Source organism: Halichoeres trimaculatus, unplaced genomic scaffold, assembly GCF_033239565.1.
Source record: "Halichoeres trimaculatus isolate MK-OKI-2021-1 unplaced genomic scaffold, fHalTri1.1 fHalTri1_scaffold_8, whole genome shotgun sequence".
NCBI classification, from domain to species: domain Eukaryota; kingdom Metazoa; phylum Chordata; class Actinopteri; order Labriformes; family Labridae; genus Halichoeres; species Halichoeres trimaculatus.
In genome coordinates this window covers 21,329,046-21,350,364 of record NW_027437186.1, presented here as the reverse complement: position 1 = coordinate 21,350,364, position 21,319 = coordinate 21,329,046, and the positions used below count along the sequence as shown (strand labels likewise).

General features: G+C 40.2%; 1 protein-coding gene across 1 annotated transcript in view; it reads left to right on the top strand.

Moving 5' to 3' along the window:
- The first annotated feature begins 34 nt into the window (after positions 1–34).
- The window catches only part of camkmt (calmodulin-lysine N-methyltransferase), a 137,575-nt gene continuing 116,290 nt past the window's right edge, over positions 35–21,319 (top strand). Inside the window, exons 1-3 of the mRNA XM_074676393.1 lie at positions 35–404; positions 1,249–1,427; positions 1,864–1,928. Coding sequence (XP_074532494.1) covers positions 243–404; positions 1,249–1,427; positions 1,864–1,928 — 406 coding nt within the window. The 5' untranslated portion in view covers positions 35–242. The remainder of the gene's footprint in view (positions 405–1,248; positions 1,428–1,863; positions 1,929–21,319) is intronic.

Genomic DNA, 21,319 nt, shown 5'->3' with positions numbered 1-21,319 from the left:
ATTGATTCGACAATCTACTTATTTGCCTCAAACGCTAAGAGTGTACGGAAGTACCATGCATCCATTGTGGGTGTTACAGGTGAAAACGTTCAGGCTGGACTCATGAGGATTTTTTTTGCGTTGGTGCACTTGATTTTAAAAACGGTATTTTTGTATAACAGTCCCACCACCTGTAATTGTGAAAGCGGCCCGTCAGTACATTCGGTTACAGATTGATTTACGCCAGCAGCTTCGGGCTTAAAATGGAGAGAGACTGCACCGCTGCTGCAGAGAAGAGCGAGTCGGATTCGCCCATGAGAGAAAATATTAATGAAGACACCTGCAGGGCTAATTCTCAAATCTCTCGGGGTGGGACCTGTGGCACTACTGATGTCGCAAAAGCAAGGTGGACGCTACTCAGACAGGTAATGAAAAGCCTCATTTGGAAGCACAAACCTCCAAAGGTAGTAAATAATTTAGCGAAGCTTGTTCAAAATCGATTGTAAACGCAACATAATATGATTGATTAGAGATGGACATTTAAGGTACTGTCAGTTAGAATAAACGCCATCACTGCTGCATGAAAATAAGGGTGTTGAGAAAATATTTTATAAATAAAAATAAAGAAAAGCAACATTTTGCGGTGTCTCATTTGTGTTCGCCGCGTGTAGTCATATTACATGTATTATATTTCAGCAGTTAATGCTTTTCCCTTTGCTTTCCTGTAACCTGAACTATTACAGTAAGATGCTTGTTAGGAGGTATTGATTCACGAGTGTTCCCACGTGCTATAAAAAAAAAGCTTTTGTATCTTAGTTAAGTAATTTGGTCACAACCTAATTGATAAATATGTATTTCTTTCATATTCTCTGGAACTGTCTTGACAGATTGAAACTATCTTCCTCCTCTGGCCACAGACTCTGTCAAGCTGTGCACGTGCACTTCGCATGCACAAGAGCAGCAGCCGTGCAAAGTGGAGCCTCGACTTTTTCCCCTAGATGGGCATTACACAGACTTTACTCTCTGCTAAAACCAAAGGATAATAGATACATTTAAGACTGAAGAAAAGTTTTGGTCTAATTCAGAGAAGTAACATATTCTAATGCACAGTTTTAGTTAAAGCTCAAGACTGGTCCCATAAAAATGATGGAAAAGTATAGGCTACATGAAAATAAAAATTTAAACCACTTGTTGCACATGGCTGCCACTCTGGTTGCACTCTGTAGCCTTACTGATTGAAGCTTGTTACTGTACTTCCATCTCTCACAGGTGCTGCGTCAGAAGCAAACGGACATTCCTGAGATCAAACAGGTGTCTGTCCGCAGGTTTGCCTCATTTGACCTCTTCAGTAAAAAAAATACATCAGCACAAGGATCCAGTGATACCTCAGATGACCAGTGGGTGGAGTACAGAAGTGTCCACCTTCCTGAGTACAGTGCCTTCCTCAGGTACATCAACATGTATTAATACACATTAACGCTTGTTTCAAAAATGAATGTTTAAAAGCAATGTGAAGTACCTGCATTGCCCTTGTGACCAACCCATCTATCTATCAGACCAGCTCTTTAAAAAGCAGTGTTATTATAGAATTCGATTTTGCCAAATACATTTTCTGTGACCCAGTAATGCCAGCTTTTAAGATTCTTTAAAAATAATTTATTACAGGCTTGTATTCTAGTGAAGATGATTTCCATAAGTAAAAATGCTGTGAGTTTATAACATCTGAGATCCCTTGTTTTACATCACAGGAAAATTATTCTGACTAGTAATGTGTAAATCAGTATAAAGTGATATCATAAAAATATAATTGGCATGATAGAAACACGACAAATGAGCTGAACTAAGCTGAACTTATATATGACTGGATAATTTTGTGTCTTTCAGGGATAACCTGGGGCCTCTTAGAGTCAATGAAGTGCTCAACAGTTTTGACAACACTGGTAATGTCTGTAAGTACATCCTTTTTCTTCTACTGGAAAGCATTGTACAGATGATATGTGTGCATATGTGTGGGCCTCTACATGTGATTATGTTCCTTTCAATCCAAAGTTGGTTTCACCGGTACCTCTCCCTGCCTTTTATCCCAGCACACGCACACACACTCACACACACGCATGCACACACACGCGCATTGGCTTTGTGTTAGCCTCATGCTGTGTGCTGTTAGTGTTTGATTGACGGTTTGATGGAGGTGGTCTGATTCCATCTCTCAGAATGGGGTTATTTCTCCTGTGTGGCTTCTGCAGTGGTTTATCATGTACTCATTCTTCCCAACTACCTTCAAATGTCCTCTGGAAGCAAAGTGGGCTGCAGTCTTCTTATTGCTTCAGTCGACAGTGATGAGTGGTTTGGGAGAAAGGAAAGAGCATGACTCAAGCAGGGATGTGCACATGCTCTATGATATGAAGTGGAATAGCATCACCTGAAACACAAGAGCCTTGACTTCACCTTCATGCTCAGAAGTTTTTTCATTGTACTGGGATTGACTAAGATTACTTTTTCATACTTTTTTGTACACAGAGGTTTTTTGATAATAAGAAAAGATTAACATTGTCCATGACTTGCTATGCTACATGGAGGAACACAATAGTCACAATAGACAAGTTAATAAAATTTAAAGAAACAACTAACCAACAACATACAATAACAACATCCAACCAACACCAACAACAATGAACACAAACAACAACTTAACAACTAAAACATATATGAAAAACAACAATCAAAACTGCAAAAAAAACATAGCAGCCATCACAACAACAACCAACACAAACTACTACTAACTGGCAGTTAACAACAGAAATCAATTAACATCAACAACAACTAAAGAAGCCAATGGCAACTAGCAAACAAGTGACAGTAATCACCAGCATCAATAAACCAACAACCAGTAGAAAAAAAACGATAAACAACAACAGTATCAAAAAACAACCAAATGACAGTAACTAGCTAAAAAAATCCATTAGTCAGAAACCACAAAAAACTAAGAATAAAGACATCAATAAAGAACCATAAACATGAAGACAGAAAATAAGTCATCCATTCATACCAAAAAGATAAATCTCCCAGCGTTCTCACTTTACTATTAGCCACAGAGACTTTCCTCCATATCACTGTTCATTAAGTTATCAATAACAGTAATTTGAGTTTGAGTGATAACAAGATCAAAGAAAGGGTTCCCTTTTCTCTGTGAGTAAAACCATTTATTTCAAACACACATGCAGTTTAAATGACTGTTTAAATGAAGGATGTTGACTTTGCACATAAGTAGAAGTATGATAATCTAAGTGGATCATAAGAAAAGTGAGTTTGTGACTTTTTTTGTTGGAAAACCATCTTAATTTTTTTTAAATCTTTTTTTCTTTAATTTACTTGACACTGTGTTGACCATGCCTCTGAAACATTGGGACACAGATCATTTGTATAATGTGTTACATAGTACAATTATTTGGAAAATGATTTCATAGATTTTCCTCTTAAAAAGGGTTATATGTAAGCTCTTCATACCTCTTTATGTGTAGTTCTGTATTCAGAAGCATGTGATGGTCTATGGCTAAGGTCAGGGGGCAGTGTTAACCAGCCAGATGGCTCCACAGGAGTCAGGACCCGGGGTGAAGGTCATGACTGGAGGCTACTTCATCGTACACAGGGATCTGACTTTATGAGTCCTGACAGAGCTCAGTGGCAGGTCCCATTCCAATTTGTGAGAATGGATAATCCATTTTATCCACAAGTAGACAATAGGATCAATACTTTTTATTTGGAGGTATGAAAAATAAGACATCACGTTTTACCTGTTGGCACTCAAGCAGCTTATATTGTGTGTTTTTGCAGATACATTATTTTGCCTTTCATCGTTGATAGAATGCATTAGAGTATTCTTCACTAAACTACAGCTATCTTAAAAAAAAAAAAATCAACTCCTCTCACCATTTCCCCACCCCTCCAGCCCCTCAGCTGGAGTCTTGCTTGGCCAGATGGGTAACTGAGTTTCTGACTCTGCCGGTGGATTAGCACAGCCAGAGATGAGAGCATATAGTAGAGGAGGAGAAAGGGGGAGATGGTGGGTGGGCATGCCAGAGGTGCTGCGTGTGTGTGTGTGTGTGTGAGGAAGAGAGAGAGAGCAGCAGTGGGACCTCGTTCCTCAGACAATGAGCCAGCCATCTCCCTCCTGTTCTCCGTCCCATGTTTGGGACTAGTAATGCGTGTGATCAATTAGGATTGGTTGAGAGGAGGATCTGAAAGGCGCAGAGGTGACCCTGTCAGAGCTCTGGGGTATATTTTTAGGGGTGGGAGTCAGCAAAAAAAAAAAAAAGTCTTAATACACCAACACACATATCTGCTCATGTGTGTTGCTCACAAAGATACACAGCCCCACACAGAACTCCACACAGTCTTGCTAATAAGCACATATTCAGCTCACCCAGCATCACACCCTTTCCTCAGTTCCTGCTATCTTGATAATCCTCCACCCCTGAGGTGTGGACAAGCCCAAACCCTAGGGGTCCTTGTCCTCCTGAATAGCAGGCTAAAAAGCCCTGCCGGATTAGCCCACCGCCTCCAAAATGTGTGGACTCAGCTTAAAATTGCTACCCCCTCTCAGCGTGACCCTCTCCACCAGCTTTTGTGCTTGTCCCTATGCTGTGTGCGTATGTGAACAATATGTCATTTCTTAAGGTGACTATAAGCTGGAGTCAGTGGTTTCATTTCAACACCAGAGTGCAGCCAGCACTCTTAATGAAGATGTTGGAGGAAACAGAGAGTGTATCTGGGAGATCATGTCATTGAGTAGACTCACATAAAAAGTCTTTTTCAGTATGCGGTATAATAGGACACTTAGGCTGTATTTTATGAGGATTTTTTTCTTTTGCTGTTAAGTCTAAAAGAAGCATCTTGGGGGATGGGGAATGATGATGTTACGGCATCCCATTTTATATTCTTTATTATTATGTATTGTGAGAAAGAGTTAAAGCAGTGCAGAGAAATAGAAGTAAAACAGTAAAACTGATCACGCCTCGTGTTTGCCAGGACCAAGTTAAATTTATACCATTAGATGTGAAAAGATCAAAATATTCTTGGTATAACTCAGACTGACATTGTACTTTGTAATCACAGGAGAGGGAAATTTCTTGGTTAATTAAAGCACATAGAATAGTTTACAGAGTATTAACCTTTCTTGGAATTTTATTCTAATTCCTTTGATATCACATTTAGTATACAACTCGTTTAACACTTAGTTGTTACACCGTTGCTTGTGTTGATTCTGATTTTCTGATTTTTTTTTGTGTATAAGATGTAGGGTTACGTGGTATAGATACATGCAGTGGTTAGGTGGTATGTCACTGTGTTTGCATTTGATAGTTTATCTATACACAGAGCCCACCTTCCACAGGAATCATATAAATTCATTCACACTTGTTGGATGTTGTCAATGAAGGATTCCTCCCTCTTAAGGCTGATCTTGGACAATCAGAACTATTTGAACTCTGAACTTGTGACCCTCCTGCCTCTTTAGCTGACAGTTGGGGCTTGTAATTGTTAGAGAGCTTTGTAGAGCAGTTGTTTGGGGATTTAGTGCTACTATTTCCTGCTAGGGATCAGGATTTGAGGACACAATACAGGCCCTTGGGGTTTGGTGACTAAGAATGCATCAGAGAAAGTGTGTGTGTTTGTGTGTGTTTGTGTGTGTGTGTGTGTGTGTGTGTGTGTATGTGTATGCGTGTGTGTGTGTGTGTGTGTGTGTGTGTGTGTGTGTGTGTGTGTGTGTGTGTGTGTGTGTGTGTTTAAGAGGGTTTAGGTAGAGCTTGTTGACATTGCCCGGCTTTTGGCGGAGGGGCTTGATGGGTTTTGGGGTTACTTGTTCGGTTCATGTTGCAGGCAAAGGTCATCTCAACACACACACAATTTGTATACACAAACAAGAACAAATAACCTTTGGTACATGATTTTCCTTTGTTTGTTTTGAGTCCTCCCTTGGAGTCCATTGATGCCGCCAAGCTCAGATTACATTGGAGCAATGCTGTCCCTGTTCTCACTTCAGTGTGTGTGCGTCTTTGTGAGCGCGTGTAATAAAGAGCCAAGCATCCTAATAAAGCCTAATAGAGCCTGCTTCTCTACAGCTGTCATTGTCTGAATTGCTACCAGCCTTTCAGCCTCTCAGTCATCCCTATTATCTCCCACAGACTTCACCTATCACCCCCGCTGGTAAATACTATAAGCCCAGAATGTTTGAGTGTTGTGAGGGAGAGCAGTGATATGGGTGGAGGGGGGTAGCTTGCCGGTCATTTCTGTGTGTATTTGATGTTTGCTTTGGCATGATGACTGAATGTAATGCTGGCCGGCATCACATTTATGACCGACTAGACATGTCAATACCATGTTGAATAAGCCAATCAAAACAGTCGGTGACAGCCCTGAAATCTTGTGGCTTTCTGTAGTAGCGTTAGCCAGGTGTGTGAGCACTTGTATCCACTGGATCTTTTGCAGTCATTTCTATGTGTGTGATGTGTTGGAGAACTATCTAAGTGTTCTCAGTGGCAGTGATTATTTGCTTGTGCGTGTGTGTGTTTGTGTTTGTGTGTGCGTGTGTGTGTGTGAGAATATGTATGTGTGTTTTTATAGGTGCCCCCCGTAGCCTCCCCTAGTGCCAAGCCTTTAGCGGAGCGCTGTTTGCATAATTATGCTAATTCATTGTGCCATAGTGCTAATTAGACCTTGTTAGACAATAGCGGTAGACTGGGAGCTGGCAGGCATACACAGAAACACACACACACACACACACACACACACACACACACACACACACACACACACACACACACACACACACACACACACACACACACACACTCAGACAGTTGTGTCAATGACAGGGTTTGTGGTCCCCCTCTGCGCTGTTTATAACATGTTCTCTATAGAAATGGTTCTTCCTCCACTCCTGTGCAAACTGAGCTCAGGTGTCTCTTACAACTTTGATTTAAGCTAATGGAACAAAAATCATTGTGGAACAAGAGGAAAACACATGCTTCCCCACAACCAAATAAAATTGGTCAATGGCCATAATTTCACTGTTTTAAATCTCCACTATTTCAGATGATCAGAAATTCAAACCTCAGCTGATTATAAGTTTACCATGGGGTTTGATTATGTGTCAATACAGGACTATTTCTAAAAATATATAATTTTTTTTTTTTACATTAAGCATTCATTGAATAAGACAGAAGAGGAGTAACAGGAAAACTCTGGGCTAGACCTCAAAGGACATTGGCCTGTAGTACAGCCATCAGCTGAAGCTTCAAGGACAGTACCCCTTATTTTATTCTCACATGGGAAAAAAAGTAATATTGATACTTTACATTAGAGAAGTACTTAGAAAACAAACAGCATTGAGCAAATTTAGTTGAACATATCTAAAAAAATAAATAAATTTACAAATTGTGACCAGCAAAAGCATGTCTCCTTGCAGGTTAACATCCACATGCCTTGTGCTGGTCTCACATTGAGATGAATCTTAAAGATTTTAAGCACCGATGTGTTTTCATAAACAAAGACTCTATGTGAAAGAGTGTAAAACAGGGACCAGTAAATAGTAAAACACTTTGTTGGTCTTGTTGGTATTTTGGTTTTTGAACTTGAATTTGAATTCACTCCAATGTTTTTCTACAAAACTTCAACAATTTATGCTCTGTCTTTTTTTGATACATGATAAGAAACAGCAATTAAAGGCATTAACCTCTTAGATTTACAGTTTTTATGAAGTCAAGTGAGTCGAAGCAAATTAACATGTTTTTCTCCTTTAATATTTGGCACTGTCTTAAAAGGTGAATAACAAACTAAAATGCTTAGTACAATAGTTCCACATATGTCACACTGTTTTTTGGAGTACATAATTTAACAGCTAAACACATAAAAACAGAGATTGTGGCTGTGGCTCTTTAAGTGTGTGAGCACATGTACACGTAGTGTGTGTGACACTTGGTGGTGTGTGTGATGGGGGCTGGAGGTAGAGTAAGGAAGACTTGGAGGGCTCGAGGGCACATTGAAAGAGTTGCCGGTTGACTTAATTGAAAGTAATTGATTTTCACTCCGCAGTCTTGTCTCCTCCACTCGTTCACTGGAGGAAACAAGGAACAGGGACTTGCCTGAAGTGGTGCTGGATGTTGGAAGCTTCTTGACACTTGAGAAGTAAACAGTCGCCGCACTTCATGAAAACACAACCTGATGCTAATGTGCTGATGCAGACATTTAGCATGAACACGCGCACATGCACACTGAAACTCCCCACAGTAACCCCCATTATGACTTTGAGCACAATGAAGGTGGGTGTAGCTTTGCTCAGGGAGACCTCACCCATTATACACAGCAGTTGATTGTGTGAATTAGTGCATGACTGAGGGTTTGTGTGTGTGTGTGTGTGTGTGTGTGTGTGTGTGTGTGTGTGTGTGTGTGTGTGTGTGTGTGTGTGTGTGTGTGTGTGTGTGTCCAGATGCGTGTGCACGCGTGCACTATTACCAGTAAGCGGTGGGATTAAGTTCAGGAAATGAGTAGAGCGTTAAAGGGTGCTTCCCTGCCTACTGCTCCTGCATTGTCACCACGGCTAATACTCAGCTAATTACAAGGACATACTTTAACAGCAAGCTCTGCCTGTAGCCCCCATGTCTCTCCGCTCCACTCCTTCCCTTTCTTAGGTTACCCCCTCACCCTAGAATTAGGGGATAAAATAAAAGGGAGAAAGAAAAAAAGAAAGAGTAATAACAGGTCGCTCCCCTCCGTAAAAGCTCGCCCTCCCTCTGGACGGATACAATTATTGGATTTTTCTCCTTTTAAGTCACCCAACCCCTCTGTGCCCCTCCTAGCAGTGTCTCCTATGGTGTCTAAGCTCAGCAGACACTAGCTTGTCCTTCCATATAACACACGCACATAAAGAAAGGATTGTGAGAAAGAATGTGATACAGTTTAGTTATAATTAACAGAATGAACATCTAAAGTAGGCCATGTAAGCATCACACAATCAACTCTACTCCATCCTGTTAACTTTGAAGTTATTATACTGACCAAAAACTTTCTGTGTCTAAAGTTAGAAAACATACAACATGTATTAAAAAGTACCAACAAAGAAACCGCTGTTGGGCCTTATTAGTTACTGTAGCAACTTTAGTCTAATCAGCCAGGGGTCTTATACTAAATTACACACCATGTTCCAGTTTTAGTTTCTTTTTCCTTTGCCTTTCAACTCCTTTGACTTCCCATTACATTTACCTCCTCAGATTTGTGGAAAAAAATACTTCAGGTATGAATAACCATTCTTATTCATTATAAGCTAAATGTCCGTTCCTGTCACTATTTCTTCAAAAAGCTAACTGCAAGGTGGAGCAGCTGCCTGTCAGCCTTCAATCTGTCAACATGTCTGCGAGCTGAAACTGCTAATGTGTTTGCTATATTGCTAAGGAGCTCTTAACTTGCCTAATGACTCACTGTACAGCTTTAAAGCTCAAACTGCTGCTCACTCACTCCGTCAGTTTGTCCCTATCTAGGGATGCCAAATAGCCCCACAGGGGCCTTTAACTGTCGACTGGCTCTGCTAGCGCTAAAGTAGGTGTTGACGCTAATGGGTGTGCTAGCTGCTAATGTGGGTTAGCGTGAGCCTCTGAGGGTAAAGTTAACTGTTTTTCAAGAGGCCCCATGAGAGAGTGCTCTAATCACTAACCAGCATCTCTGTGGGGCTGCAGACTGAAGAGTCTTTAACTGCTGAATACCACATTGTAACATGTGTTTATTCCCTCATCAGGGAGCATCACAGGAAATAGAATTTTGTGCTTTTTTTATTTTCATTAATGTTGATGATTCATACTTTATTATTCTCTGTAAATTCACATTTACATAATTTCGCCCTGCATGTTTCGAGATTACTTTTCTTTTTGGCTCACAATCACACACTCGTTTAGACAGAAAAACGCCCCCACTCACAAACTCACACACACACTTCTCCTGAACAGTTAGTCTATCTTCCACAGCAGGTCACGGCGCCATGGGCCTTTGTATTTGCCAACTGAGGCTGAAATACACACTCCCTCTCTCACTTACACTCACACTGGATCAGACATAATCTGCAATCAAAGCCTTGAATAATTTATTGGTTTTATATAAAATTTCTAGAGGATTTTTTTGTTGAAACTATAAAATAATGTTTATGAAATTTATTTATGAAACTTGGATCTTTTCTTTTATTTATTCATCACTTAGCTCTGTAAATGCCTTCATTAAAAATTTTTGAGTTTGAATAGTTTGAAAACCAATGATACAAAGAAGGCATAAAATATTATTAGAAAACCTGTTTTAAATAATTTTAGCAGCAAATGAAGATGTGGCCATTTGTCAATCTTATTTCCTCTGGCCTGTCATTACACCAATTATATTTCATTTCAGGCCAGATATGGCACTGCAGTATGGTTTTGTTAATGAAAAAATAATTTCGAAGGCTCGCTGGCACATACATTCAGCACTTCTTTACTTCTGAGTGTGTGTCCTTAACAGCTAGGTGTAGAGTTTCTCTCAATAAGGACAGAAGGGATTACAGGAAGATTGGTGTACAACCAGGTTGCTAGACAGATCCCCTCCAAACCCTCTGTGCTGCCCTGCTGGGCCTTTCATCACACACCAGTGTGTGTATGAGAGTAAGTGAGGTGTGTGTGTGTGTGTGTGTGTGTGTGTGTGTGTGTGTGTGTGTGTGTGTGTGTGTGTGTGTGTGTGTGTGTGTGTGTGTGTGTGTGTGTGTGTGTGTGTGTGTGTGTTTTGTGTGTGGGTGTGTGTGTGTGGGCGTGTGTGTGCGCGTTATTAAGGCTGGATCTAGAGAGGGAGGGTTAAGTGTGGCATCACAGATGGAGACATAATTTTTCAGTACACTACATCTTCTCTCTCCTTTCTTTCTTTTGCTCTTCAGTTTTTTCTATCTCTTGCTTTATCTTTGTTCATTTTCCTCATTTTTCTATGTATCCTTTTTTAATTTTAATTTCAGATGGTACTACTAAAAACATTCTTTTTTTGACAGGGAACAGCCTTTTAACAAATCCCTTTGTGATTCTAGGCAATATGGTATTTTCTTCACACCTGACTTTGGATAGAATATTTTTCAAAACTGCAACAAAAACCTGCCATTTTTCATTCCTTTTTCTTGTGAAACTGTTTTTTGTTAAGAACACCCCAGCTGTTGCATGTTTCTCAGGACATAATGCTCCCTTTTCTTTTCTATAAGAGCAGTTTTTTTTTTTTTACAGCTTTCACTCTCTAGTTGTGTTCACATGCACAGAACTCCAAAAAAGAAGCTCTGCTTTTGAAAGACGCCTGGTGCTCCCAACCCAGTGCGGCTCTAAATCTCTAGCCAGACTTTTCTCCTCTGTTGTGCCCAAATGGTGGAATGAACTACCTAACTCTATATGCTCCCTAGAGTCCATTTGTATTTTTAAGAGACGTTTGAAGACTCAACTGTTCAGGGAACACTTAAGCACTTAAACTAACCCTCCTCTTTGACCTCAGGGGTAGAATGGAAAGGTCTCAGACCCAGTTCTTAGTGAATTTTTAGCATCAATCACGGAATGTTGCTGAAGAAAAATAAATTAATTAATCAATTAAAATGATTAAAAAATCTTCTTGCACTTAATGGCAGCACCTGCAGCCAAATAACTTGTAGCACTTTATTGCACTAATTAGGTTTTCCCTTCGATCTACTAAATTCTTGCTTTTGTTTGGAGTTAAACTATAACTTGTGGAATTTAGAGTAAACAACAACATTGTACCCTAGCCTTTATGAAAGTGAACCGAATCACTCACCAGTTGAAACTGATTCAAGAGTCATGTTTACAGCTTGTTCTGCTCTATAGATTCTGTTTCTTATTGAAGCAGCTGCCATCATGAAGGCTAGTTAAATTGCCAAAGTAACACATTTCATCCTTAATAATCCAAATTTTTGACTTAGGCTAAGAAATACAATGGCCTAAATCACCCTCTTGACATAGGCCACTTTCCTAGAGGGCGTAAGCGATTTTACCAGAGATGACCAGCATTATCAAGAGATGATTTGAGCCAAAAACTCATTTCCGTCAAAAAATGACTGAGGCCATTACTTTAGTAAGGTGACGATACTCAAGTGTCAACCTCCAGTCTTAAAATATGAGATAATGCTTAAGTGCAAAAATCAGCAATTCATTGAGAGTCTGCTTAGGGCTGGCTCCAGAAGAACGGGAAGCCACACATACACACCAAGACAGTGTCACCTGTCTAAACAGCTAATTGCTTTAACAGCGCCCACTGTTCAGGGGGAATGAATTTTTTTGTTCTAACCTCACAGTTTTAATGGTCTTAAGATGACGAGTTCATCCATTCAAAGGCTAAGCTCAGCTGATTAATGGGTGGAAGTCCTATAGATGTTAGTAAGGAGGCTCAAAACCCACCACATTTTCCAAACAGGTGATTTATTGAAGACAACATCGATATAAAATAAAACTAATTGACCCAGTTATCCTGAATCTCCTGCATTTCTTCAAAGCATATCTCTGATTGAACATTTTCAATAAGAACTTTTAATTGTAAGTAAGCAGCTCATCACTATGATATGAATCATAAATTTCTTCTGGGTTTTGTACTTTTGTTCGACGCTTGGTTTTTGTTTCTTCTTTGACATTTTGGTTTACAAATGTACAATTGTAATGAAAGCAGTCTGCTTGTTTTATAACAAAGGTACTTATTATATCTCAATAAGTTGGATAAGTTGGATAAAATATCCAAAGAAAATGATCTTTTCTCATAGCATGTAGTTTTTTTTTTTAAAAGGGCCATACGATAAATTCTCTGTTCACTGAGGTCACATGACGGATTTTGTAAAGCAGCTGAGGTTTGGATGTCAGCTTTTAATGTTAATCCTCTGTCATGTTGGTGGAGAAACTGCACATTTAAGATAGATCTGAAATCACTTTGAAATCTTCTTTAAAGTAAACAATAGATTGCAGCATCTTGTTTAAGAGGGTTTCTCACTCCTGCACAGTGGCATTATAGCTCACTCCTCAGTGCCACAGGTTCTAATCTTCTCTTCCTGTGCTGCTGTAACATCTTCCCTCCTTGTTTCAATCCTTTCCAACCTCTCTGCCGCTCCTCTTCCCTCCCTCTCTGCCTTCCTCTCACTCTCTCTCCACCCACCAGTGATTGCACAATCTTCCCATCACCACCATAATCATAACAGTTCAGCTTCTGTACCACTGTGCAGCCACTGCCAGCACACACACATACACACTTACGTGCACATATGTCCTGGAGGAGAAATACAGTCGGAGCTTTTATGCTGCTTTTTTCCCAAGTGGCTGTTTTTTCGAGCGCTGCCACAATGGAGAGCCTAATGTGGATTTGTTTAGAGGGCTGGTTAATTGGAGTGGGATGCTCTAATTGCACCTCTTTCATGGTGTGTGTGTGTGTTCTTGCATGTGTGTGTCACCTGGCCTTTGTTTGGGCTGTGTGCAGGAAAACATTTGCTCTGCTATAACTACACTACACAAACACTATAAGCTACATAACGCTCACATGAGGGGTGTGAAGTGTCTAAGTAGAGAGGGAAACAAATAGAGAGGGGGAGAAAACATGAATAGTTTGTCTTAGAATAGGTGTAAGCCACAGTGCCATACGTACAGACTCCCCATCTCCCCTGTCACATAAACAAACACACAACTTATGTTTGTACATGTGCATCTGTACAGTGCTCCCTCCTGTTCGTTTTCATGTTTTGTTCTCCAGTTGGGGGTGCTATAAGACTTTGTATGACTCCACTTTTGACATGTGTGTATGTGTGTGAATGAGCACTTGGCCATTTAAGCAACCTGCCTGGTTGGCATCTGTGTTGTCACACCACTGTGTCCTGGTATGCCTTCTCACTTTGGGAAAAAAGCACAAAGGCTCATGGGGTGTTGTAAACAAAGGGCCCCATTTTATTTTGCTCTTCAGGAGATACTTGTGAGTGAGAATTTAGAGGAAAATCTGACTTATTGAGTCAAGAAATGGAATTACAGGAGTCAAGTCAAGAACAAAATTGGTATGAATTGTAATGATTTTTTTTAAGGCATTATAGTTTCAAGAAACTGAAAAAAGTGTAAAATTTAGGAGCTATTTTAGATTTACTCCCAGTCTGAAGATGAAAAAGCTTATTAGTTTAAGTCCCATTTTGATCAGTTTTGCTTTCTATAGTTTTGATCTGTTCTTAGATGAAAAAAAGTCCAAATGATTTTTTTTAAAATAAGGATATAAGGAGAATTTTAATTGCTGATCACAAAGAATCCAATTTGTAATCACGTTAAATATTTCATTACTCTGCATTCCAAAACAGGTTTTAAATTCATATCAGCATCTTTATTTTTAAATCAAATAAGGGCAATGTACTTAATGATCTCGACTTTTGAATTTATCATGGAATTTAGTTTTCATTTATTTATTATGAAAGAATGACACTCTTGTTTCTTAGAAATGTGCAGGAGTGCATACAAAATGTAAAGTTGGTGTCGGTATAGGAAGCAGTTAATTTCAGGAACTCGCTGATGTCCAATCATTGCAGGTTAATGTGACAGCATTTGCACTTTCCAGGTTCCCAGTTTGGTTGCTTTCTGTATCATACCAGGCCTGTAAGTGTGAAATGATTGTTCCCTGCGGTGTTATGGCATGACTGGTCACAACATGCCCACATGAGGACGTCCCTTAGAGCCTAGCCAGAGGTCTGGGGCAATTTGCACACTTAAAAATAAACAGTGCTCTGCAAGCTTTGTGATGCGGTTGCCTGCATACATCAGTCTGGCTATCTGCGCCTGCATGCTTAGTTTGCTCTTGGTAACTCAAACTCAAAGTACTTCAACGATATTTTAATTGTCTTGACACAAAGTGCTCATTATTTATGATTTTTTAACTAAGCCATGTGGTAGTTTTTCAGATTGAAATGGGCCATTCGGGAGCACAGGGGTGTGATTCTTTTCAAATAATACAGCAGCAAGAGTGACTGCTCATGCACGTACACCCAAAAGACAAACCGGCACTTGATTCAAAAAATGTACTTATTATTTTAGACCTTAAAGAGTTTGTTGCATTGATGACTCGTCAGACCTGCACTCACAACACTTACCTCTGGACAACCATCTTTACTCTCCAATGCTGGTTCATGCATCAATGTCGATAGCCCTAATTTTAGTCTATTTCTAGTCAATAAATTAAAATCATTACTTTTTTTGCAGTAGTCATACAGAAGTTGGTATAAAGGGATGCACCAAGTGTTAGAAGTGCAATGGGGTACTCTAACTTTTCCCATTGTGAAAAATCTCAAACCATAGCGCACTATAACAAAATGTTCTTAATTCCAAGTCAAGAAACAAAACTTTTTCTTTCTTTGCCAGTACAACTATGTAAACACCTGTATTGCACATTCAGGTCTTTGCCCTAAACTTCATCATTTTGGGGGATTTAAAGATGATACCAAAACTTTCCCCTCAAATGTGTCTCAAATCTAGTATAAGCTGAGGCTTTGGCACAAATCTGTTTAAGTTAACAACTTCAAATGTCAAATATAAAACTGATGTTACACCAGTAGCTGGTTGAGGCTTTGTCACTGACATGTATGATGTGGACAAATCAATGTCTGTGAAAAAGATGCATGGGGGCAGTGAGAGTTTGTACCCGTAGGGGATATACCATATCTTTGTTTTGCTGCAGACAGAGCTGACTGTGTTGCCTTTATCTCTTATGAAATTATAAACAGAGATCTCTCCAGATTTTCAGGTGTAACTTTGTTCACCATTTAGACATTCGTCCATTAAACTGAAATGAGATTTATATTCTTTAATGTGATACGCTCATGTGTGTATTAAAGTTAGCCCATCCATCAGAAACTTAATAGTTCTCTTCTTTTCCAGATTTTTTCTCTTCATGCCCAAACTCTTATCTGCTTTCTGTTCTCTTCCTCACCTGTATTCATTTGTTTTTCTCTTCCACTTTCCCTCTTAACAGTCTGTCCAGTTCTCTCTGTCTCAGTCCAAATATGACCATTTTGTTTGTGTGTGATAGTGTGTGTGTGATAGTGTATGCGTGTGTGTGTCCGTGCGGACGTGTGTGTGTGTAAAAATGTGTAGGTTCCTCTGTGTGAGTGCACACACATGGCGTGTCCTAAGTGGGCCATAGGCCTAAAGCTAATCAATGATCGTCATTTAGGCCCATTCTCATCATGCAAACACAAGCACACATTCACACACATACACACAAATACAGCGCAGTGCTTTGCTGATCAATTGAAAATAAGTGTCATTCACTTTTGCCTGTCAGCTAAAGGACACAGACAGAGCCAGGATGCTCGGTCTCTATTTCTCTAACCACTTGTCTGTTTTTCTTTGTGAACCTTTCTGTTTGGTTTTCAGTGTCTGACATTATGAAGGAAGAGACTGATCTCTTTTGTCCTCCTAAGTGTATGTGTTTGCCTGTCTTTTTTTCTTGTGTGTGCTCCTGTGTGGATGTGTATGAGTAAGTAGGTGCATGTGTTTGTAAGGTGGGTCTAAATGGAGATGTATTATTAGTAACCATCCTGAGCATGGCCAGTGCAGTTCTCCAGCAAGGCAATCAGATCACTTAAGAGGCTGCTTGCTCTATGGTCTATGGTCTATGGCCTAAAGCTTCCTGTCTCTCCTTGTATGCATCTCTCTTTCTTCCTATCTTTTAATGCCCCTCTTCAACACACACACTAAAACCCCCAGCAGCCATGGCCATCACCCCTTATCTCCTCTCTCCTCACCCTGCCCCTTCTCCTCTCTACCAGTCCTGCCTCCTGTCCTTTACCTCCATGGGGGAAAAAAGGACAAGGTCATGAAGATAAACATAGAAAAGTGAAAGTGGAAGAGAGAGAGAGAGACAGAGTGAGCTGAAATGAACCATCTCATTTGGACATTAGCCTCCGGGCAGATGTGGTGAGCCCAGTGGATGATGCCCAATTGTGTATGAGGCATTTTTTTAGCTTCAGTTAGCCGACCGCTTTGACAAGCTATTACTGGAAAGAATGAAAAGCAGAGTAATGCAAGACTCTGCAGTGTGTGTGTGTGTGTGTGTGTGTATAAGACAGGTGGGCATCTGCCCCAGGGACCCAGTGCCACAGACTTAGCTTCACTTACATATTTCTGGTGCACAGGGTTGTGTGCACCACGAGCAGATACACACTAATGCATGTGTGTATGGATGTACATTTCTTGACGGCATGCTTTAAAGACTGTTTCCATCCATGCATGCAGGCACAGTGACAGACCAAGAAAGCTGGCTTTGTGTGCTGACTATCAGTCCTATCCATTTGAGTAGGCTTTAGTGAAAGGTTGCTCGACCTCGGTGACAGTGAGGAGGCTGATAGTGAAACTCATGAAACTGTTAATGGAGACTCATTCATCCAGTCTCACTTATAAATGTCTACACTTAATCTTCATTAGTGAATGTGCTATTTAGTCTGAGGAGTTGCATTTGCCGACAGAGCTGTCAGATGTCACATCTTCCTTTTTTAGCTTTAAAAAAAATGAAATTAATTTATCGAAGTAAATAATAGTGAAGTTAAAAAACGCTCATAAACCAACATGATATGAAGTAACTTTGATGACGGGAAACATGTATGAAAGGAATGAACTCAAGCACCCTAAATTCTATGACCTACACTGCAGCCAGTCACTGGGGTTAGCTCTTAATGTTTTGGCTTCACTTTCAAGAAATAACTGTTAGGGATGGGTACTGAATTAGGTACTTTCATAGGTAACAGCTGATTTTGTCAAAAGTAACGGGTACCGATTTACGTAAAACCAAAAGGTACCATGTTTAGGTACCTAAATGCATCCTTGTGACTGTAAGGGAGTGGAAGAGTAGGCAATTTGTCATACTAAACATAACACAGCATTACACGGTTATATACTGAGGAAAGAATATGTTAAATTTATTTTTTTAAATATATTTTATTATTAAACAAATTGATATTTTTTACCACACAAACACAAAAAAGTACCGAAAATTGGTACCGTTGAGTACCGGTACCAATTGACAGGTACCAGCATCGGTACCAAATTGTTTCAAATGTGAAAGGTACCCAAAGCCTAGTGACTGTGTCATCCATCTGCTCACACAATTGGATGCTGTCCAGGATCATTGAAGAAATAAGACTGACCACTTTGCCAAAAGGGACACCAAAACTGAACTTTACAACAGTTACTGTAACATTTTTAAGATTGATATTTTAGATTTTTTCTCTCCATCTCATGGTGTGTAAGTGGTTTCTGTTGTTTCTGCAGTCAGCAATAAGTAGAATCTTGAAGACATGCAGTTTCTGGCACTTCTGCATAAGATATTGCTCATATTTAAAAACTGTTGCACTTAAAACAACTCTCTATGCTATCTTTAGTCTGTACAGAAAAGGTGTAGTAACTAATCAGTTTATTTAATGCCATCTGTGAAAAAGCAGTGTTCCTCTACTGTCTTTCTTACAATTATTACCTAAACCATATTGTATAGGTGAACCTTTAGCATTAGTGTTAAGCAGACTCCACTATGGTTGAGCTCTCTATAGCAGCATTTTTTTCTTTCCCTCTTCTTTTTGTGGTCAGATGCTCGTATTTCTATGATATCCACCATAACACACAGCATCTCACAAACTGCTGACCACTCAAAGGATCAAAACAACTATTATGTTGTTATGAATGTTCCACTTAGGTGTGTCTTAGTGCTGATTTGACCCAGACTTCTTAACAGCCTGTGTATCAACACCCATGGCTTTTAGAGAGAAATTTGAAGTCATATGATCCACTGTTCTAAGTGTTCACTCAGGGATTGTGTAAATTGCTCTATAGTTGTTTACAGGAGTACAAAGTTGTTTCTGAAAACTAGCAGATGCAGCACCAAGAGTTTGGTTTCTTATCAGCTTCTTATTGCTATTTTGGTAAAAATTACACAACTTATTTATTCAGGTTTGTAATTTTAAAGTATGCAAGCAGTATGATGATGTAAAAAGTCCCACAAAAGTTATGATCCTGCACAGCAAAGTGAAACACACTGATGGGCTCAGAGAGAAGAGGATAGAGGGGAGAGGTGAGAGCAGGGAAGAGGAGTCTGTCTGATAGAGATATATCATTACACTGTTATATGTGTAATCTATTGTGCTGCCATTGAACAGCAGCAGCATGGAGTTGGCGGTAGGCCACACACACACACACACACACACACACACACACACACACACACACACACACACACACACACACACACAACACACGCACACACACATACACATGCTGTGCCTCCAGTCGGGCAGTAATAGAGGGTGTGAGTGTATTAGTCGCTACAGTCCAAGTGTTAAGTGCTGGCCTGGTGTGTGTGAGATCGATGACAACCGGGCGGCCCCTCACACGCACACACATAAACACACACTCAGAGCTGTGACACATAGCCTGGGGTCAGGGGTCAGATACAGACAACTCTATCTCTCATCCATACACAGACATCACCCTCTTTGCGTCTGTGTGTATCTAAGTATCGGAAACACTTTCTGTGTCTATTACACTCAAACAGATACACAGTCACACACATGCAGTCATACATATACCCACCATGTCCTGCGAGCATCGGGAGGGGCCTGCTGTCAAGCTCCAGTGGTCCATCGATACCCGAGCAGTGCACTAATGCCCGCTGCCTGCTGATGGATGTCGGCCTGCCTCCAGGGACCATTATACTCACAGGGACACAGACAGACACACACATAAACACACTACACTAAATAGGAGCACATTAACAAATACTGTGAATGTGCGCACACACTCAGATTGTCACACTACAAAGATTTAAAGTTAAGTTAACGCCAAAAATAATGCATCTTTAGCTTTCACACTCTTAAAGTCTGTTGCATTGTTTGACTGGAAAGGTGCAGAAGTAACAGGCTGTCACTCCGGCGGCTAGGTGCCACCTGAGTGACTGCCTGTTACAGCAGTTCTCTCTGCTTCATTGTCTCTTCATCTTTTTACAAAATCTTGTGTTTTTTTTTGTATTTGGAGCCTGTCATTACTCTTGTGTTTTATGTGTTGGCCATTGACACATAACTGGTTGCGTATGCAGGTGTTTTTACTGATTTTTTGCTCCCTTGTGTCTGGAGATCCTTTGTGTACCCATAGTTGCATTCGTTACCAATGAGATTTCACCTGCTAACAGCCTGTAGCCTGTTGAGGCTAACCTGTGCTGGGGCTGGTGTTCTCTGCAAGCTAAGGAGAAGGAGGTGAGGACGGCCTGTCCTTCCATCCATTGTTTAGTTGGAATCTAAGATCTATCTCCAATAAGAAGGACGAGTTAGTGGTGCTAACCCAGCACCAGAACGAATACTTAAGGGCAGAGTAGCATCATGGCTTTGCTGACATGGCTTACTGAGCTAACACAAGACGTGAACGCTACATGGGAATGATTTCACCTGCTGTGAGCGGATAGGATACAAGTGGAGTAGGATACTAGTGAAGAAGGCCACCTCAGTCCTACACCCTTAGGAGGTGGAGCCTGACAAGAGAATTATTGCTGTTTCTGACGGGCATTTTTTTTCTAGTTGACACATTATATTACTCCTTTTATATAGTCACCAATTTTTTATGCTATGTACTGTCTTGTATTGCAGCTGTGAGTCTGAATTTTCCTTCAGGAAATCATTATTCTATTCTATTCTATTCTATTCTATTCTATTCTATTCGACCTTGACTTCGACCTCGACCTCGACCTCAGATGATAATCAAAAAAGCCTTGGGCTTCAGGCAACTAAAATGCTTATTGCTTTGAACAATGTGTAGTACTTCATCTTTCACATAACTGAGAGAACAAAGTAGCACAAAGTATTAAGTAAAAGTGAAATAAACTCTTCTTTTGCTGTTGATTCTCTAGACTTATAAAGTTGAGGATCCACAAGATGTAACTAAAACAACATTTAATAACAAAGAATTTCTAAACAGGCAAGCTAAACAAGCATGTCATTCTGCAGATCGCTAACAGACAGGTCAAGCTATTTGCCACAGTGCATGTCTACTGCTTTATTTTCCCCACATGACTCTGTTCTTTCCAGTCCCGAGCCAGGCAGTGGGATCATAAGGTCTTCGTTGTTCACATGGCTAAAATCAGCAGTGCTGAAGGATCAAGTGCTATGTTCTGATCCTTTGTCTCGCTTTCCGTTGAACTGCAATCCAGATACCATTAGTGTGATTATTTCTTCTTACTGTGCCTCTTTGGTCCTTTTTTTTTTGGATCTCTATTCCTCAACACCAGACCTCTCGTTTTCTCTGCTGTTGAA